Below are 4,505 nucleotides of genomic sequence, written 5' to 3'. Positions count from 1 at the left end.
GGCAGATTTGTGTTTTTCTACTGTATTCAGCTGATAGTCCTCACTTTCAAGACATGCTTCTAATATCCTGTCCTTCTGATTATCTTCAAGATCTTTTCTGAAATAAGAAAGCATTAACCAGGGGTGAGAATAAGAGTTTATTACTTTTTAATGTTCCCAAGAATTCTGGTTATATTTAAACTGCTTGAATTTCTCATTATGCATTCCTGATTATTTGATTAAGTTGTCTGTGGACTACCATATCATTAAAATTACAATTGCCTTTTACATAACTTGCAAATGACTGCAAATATGGACACATGTGTGTGTGTGTGCTTATGTATTCCCGCATGCATTTCCACACGTCATTGAAAATTCCCCAAGAACAGTGGTCTTTGCCTTTCTTAAAGCTGTTTATATCACAAACACAGAAAAATCCTAGGCACAAAGAAGCAGAAATTTTGTCACTACCTGTATACTTAGTAGATAATAAAAATGAAAGAGAATAGAATAAAATTGGACAGAGAAGAGAAAACTTAGAAAGAACTTAACTAGATCTTATTTGCAAAAGAAAATAATGGTGAAGTGATTTACCCAACAGCTTACAGAAGTTTCAGAGAAAAGTCAGCCCTTTAGATGCACTATTTTAGTACGCATGGAATCTCCATACACGGAACCAATCATTCTGTCAACCTGCTTTCTGTGCATAGGGATTAGTCTGGCTATTTTGTATCTGGGCATGCAAACTCTCCAGTTCTAACATGGCAGACAATGCTACACATCGCTACATCTCATCTTTTTTCCTGGTTGGTATTCCTGGTTTGCAAGATTTTCACTGCTGGATTGGCATCCCCGTCTGCCTCCTGTTTGCCCTGGCCCTGCTGGGGAACAGTGTAATCATCATCACCATCAAACTAGAACCAAGCCTCCACCAGCCTATGTATTTCTTCCTTTGTATGCTGGCAGTGAATGACATGGCTCTTGCCTCTTCCACGGCCCCCAAGATGCTTGGTATCTTCTGGATGGATGCACATTGGATTGACTTTGACACCTGCCTGACACAGTTGTATTTCATTCACACATTCTGCATAATTGAATCATCCCTCTTGGTTGCCATGGCCTTTGACCGCTATGTAGCTATTTGTATCCCATTGCGTTATACAACCATCCTGACAACACCAATGGTCATTAAAATAGGTCTAGTTGGTATGACCCGAGCTATCCTTATGGTTTTTCCAGGTCCTCTTCTTATTAAAAGGCTACCATATTATACTAAATATGTCATCTATCATGCCTACTGTGAGCACATGGCTGTGGTGAAGTTGGCCAGTGCCAACACCCTCATTAACAGAGTGTACGGAATCTCGGTGGCCCTTTCAGTGATGGTGTGGGACCTAGGGCTCATAGCCGCATCCTATACCAAAATCCTCCAGGCAGTCTTCCGGCTGTCTTCCCAGAATGCCCGCTCGAAAGCGCTGGGCACCTGTGCTGCCCATGTGTGCACTATACTTGTCTCCTACACCCCTGCACTGTTTAGTTTCCTAACTCACCGCATTGGCAAGAAGGTACCTCCAAGCATTCATATAATTTTTGCGAGTTTGTATCTTTTGGTGCCTCCCGCAGTCAATCCCCTGGTGTATGGCGTCAAGACCAAGCAGATTCGCGACCGAGTGGTTGGTCTCTTCTTCCCAAACAAGAAGATTTCTGGAAACTAAAATATGTAAATACCAGTCCTAATTGGTGTAACATGATTATCAAAAGTTACGGCTACCATAATGAATAACTGAAAATAGTCCCAACTGTTCCTTCTGGGCTCCCCTGTGCGTTGCAGCAGGCATAGTTGTTGCTGTACATTTACTTAAAAAATTACCTTATATAAACTTATGTTTTCAGTGTACAAGCTATTTGACATGAAACCAAATCGGAATATTATCCAAGAGTGACACATGGAAAACATTTGATATATGCTACCAATTTTATTATTTTCGATGTATTTTCAGATTAAATTGTTTCTATAGTATTTATGTTACATCTCCAAATGTAAGATAATTAAATAAGTATTATCAGAATATAAAAACTCTCAAATCATGTGGTCACGTTGGTTTTTTTAAGGTCTTTCTTTGAGCATGGTTGACACAAAATGTCACATTAGTTTTAGGTCTACAAATAGTGATTCAACTTCTCTATACCTTATACTATGCTTACCACAAGTGTAGGTACCATCTGTCACCATAGAGTGCTACTACAATATAATTGACCATATTCCCTATGCTGAAGCTTTTATTCCCATTACTTATTTGTTCCACACCTGGAAGCCTATATCTTCTGCTCCCCTTCACCCATTTTGCCCAACCCCTCATCCACTTTCCCACTGGCAACCACCAGTGTGTTCTTTGTATTTATAGGTCTGATTCTACTTTTTGTTTGTTTATCCATTTGTTTTGTTTTTCAGGTTCCACACATGAGTGAAATCATATGGTTTTTGTCTTTCTCAGTCTGGTCGGGTTAATTTTCAAAAATACGCTTACCAATTCACAGTAACCACAAGCTCTTATTTTTATTAACTAATAAGTCTTTAAGGAAACTTTAATTCTAGTATTTATGACCTAAAATATGTGTATATGAGCCATAACAGCAGCAATCTGCCTGCAGTCCAGACTTCTGATAAGGGGAATAATAATCTTTTGTGGCTCACAACGTATTCTGGAATAATTACATGATAATTTATGTCATAATCATAACCAAAAGAAATTTCTTTCAATCAAGCCAATAATTGAACAAAACACTGTGATTCCGATGAATCCTTAATATGTCTATACAACATATCCAACTTAATATTAGCAAAATGGGCTTTAAAAGTAAAAATTACATTCATTTTGTACTCAAGTCATTAACAGGACTTGTGGCCTATATCTTTCATCACACAGAACATTTGCAATTATTCCCAGGGGGGATAACTTCACCTGGATTAAACAGCATCGCATTGTGGTGAAAAGTTCAGTCTTTCATCAGAATACTTGGGTTTAAAATCTAACACCACGAATTTTTACCTGTGTGTCTTTGGGTATATTCTTAAATCAGTACTGGCCTCAGTTCTCTCATTTATAAAAGTAAGATATTATGAGGATTTAATTCAGAGGGTAAAGCAAGAATTAAATGATTCAGCACAAAATGTGCTTAGACCAGTTTTTGGAATTTAGTACGCACTATAAAATAGGTAAGTGTTTATTTTTAATCACTGAAGAGATTTTTATTCAGATATGATTGTCCATCATTAAATATGAGGAAACCCCTAATACACATTAGTTTGTGTGTGTGTGTAAGACGAGGAGTACTTAAAACAGGTGAAATTAAAAAATGGAGAAAAGAAGCATGAAAAGCCTAAAAACAAATTTACACATCTTGATAGAGTATACCGTGGGCATAGAACAATGAAAAGTAAAGGGTATTTGAAACAGCCTGTCCCTTCATTCTGTCCAGGGTCCTAACAGGAACTAAAAGCTGGAAATTGTTGAATATAAACATTTAATTTCAGTTAATATACCATTTTTTTTCTGGGTTTCTCACAAATCATCCTCTGATTGCCTGCATATCCTTGGCATCTGTTTAATGGATACCATGGGTTTGAAACTGCTTTTTGAAAGGCTGGTTTTTCCAAAAGAGAAACAGATGAGCTCTGTTCACTGTGTCCCAGGAGGTGTCTCATACATACCGCAGCTGCTCTAGGAGTCACTGATGCAACTCTGGACACGTCCTTCACACAACCTTGTTTCATCTCGCCTTTGTGTCCCAAAAGTGAGCCATACACTTTGGTTTCTTCTGTAAGTTAGAAAACCTCTTCACGAAGCATTCTTCCACATCAGCTTTATCCATAGACAGTTTACAGCTTTATGTACAGCAATCTCATATATGCTGATGGTGAGTGCCTGAAATCAGACACTGGCTATGATAAAGTGATGGTGGATTTGTAGACTTTATCATAAGGTAAAATGTATCCGCTAAAGAGATTAATAAAAAGTGATAAAATAATATAGGAATAAATATTTTATTAAGTTAAATTAGTTACTGTTAATAAATACTTATTCCATATCCTCTTAAAAAGGTATAACCTGAGAGAAACATACATTAATTCTACTCATAATCCATTGGTGATAATCATTCATTGTCATAGCAAAATTCAAGAAGGGTAGGGCTGAGAAGTATTGCTTATAGCATCCTATCCACTTTTCAGTGACAAATACACATTCAATTGTATTAAATTCTCCCCTACGTAGACGTGTGATTCAACAAATTCTAATTCGTACTTGTAAGGGAATAGAGTACTAACGGGCAAAGAGGAGGAAACAACTAAATTAAAGAATAAAATACATGTTGGAGATCACACTCTTAAATTTCATGCAAAAGATGATTTTAAAATGGCATATTATAACATTTGAAGAGATTAATACTTTGCAAGTGTTGGGTGAGGATACACTGCCTGTTTCTGAAGATAAGGTAAGTTTGAGGAATAGAATAGGAATCTGAAA

General features: G+C 37.0%; 1 protein-coding gene across 1 annotated transcript; it reads left to right on the top strand.

Moving 5' to 3' along the window:
* The first annotated feature begins 740 nt into the window (after positions 1-740).
* On the top strand, positions 741-1,694 carry LOC102958390 (putative olfactory receptor 52P1). Its single transcript, XM_007089383.2, has one exon. The coding sequence runs from the start codon at positions 741-743 to the stop codon at positions 1,692-1,694; it is 954 nt and encodes a 317-aa protein (XP_007089445.2).
* Positions 1,695-4,505: the final 2,811 nt, after the last annotated feature.

Source organism: Panthera tigris, chromosome D1 (genome assembly GCF_018350195.1).
Source record: "Panthera tigris isolate Pti1 chromosome D1, P.tigris_Pti1_mat1.1, whole genome shotgun sequence".
Taxonomy (NCBI): domain Eukaryota; kingdom Metazoa; phylum Chordata; class Mammalia; order Carnivora; family Felidae; genus Panthera; species Panthera tigris.
The sequence above is the reverse complement of the archived record's forward strand: the minus strand, read 5'-3'. Positions and strand labels throughout refer to the sequence as shown.

Coding starts and splice junctions, on each gene's coding strand:
- LOC102958390 (XM_007089383.2), top strand. CDS start 741: ATGGCAGACAATGCTACACATCGCTACATCTCATCTTTTTTCCTGGTT.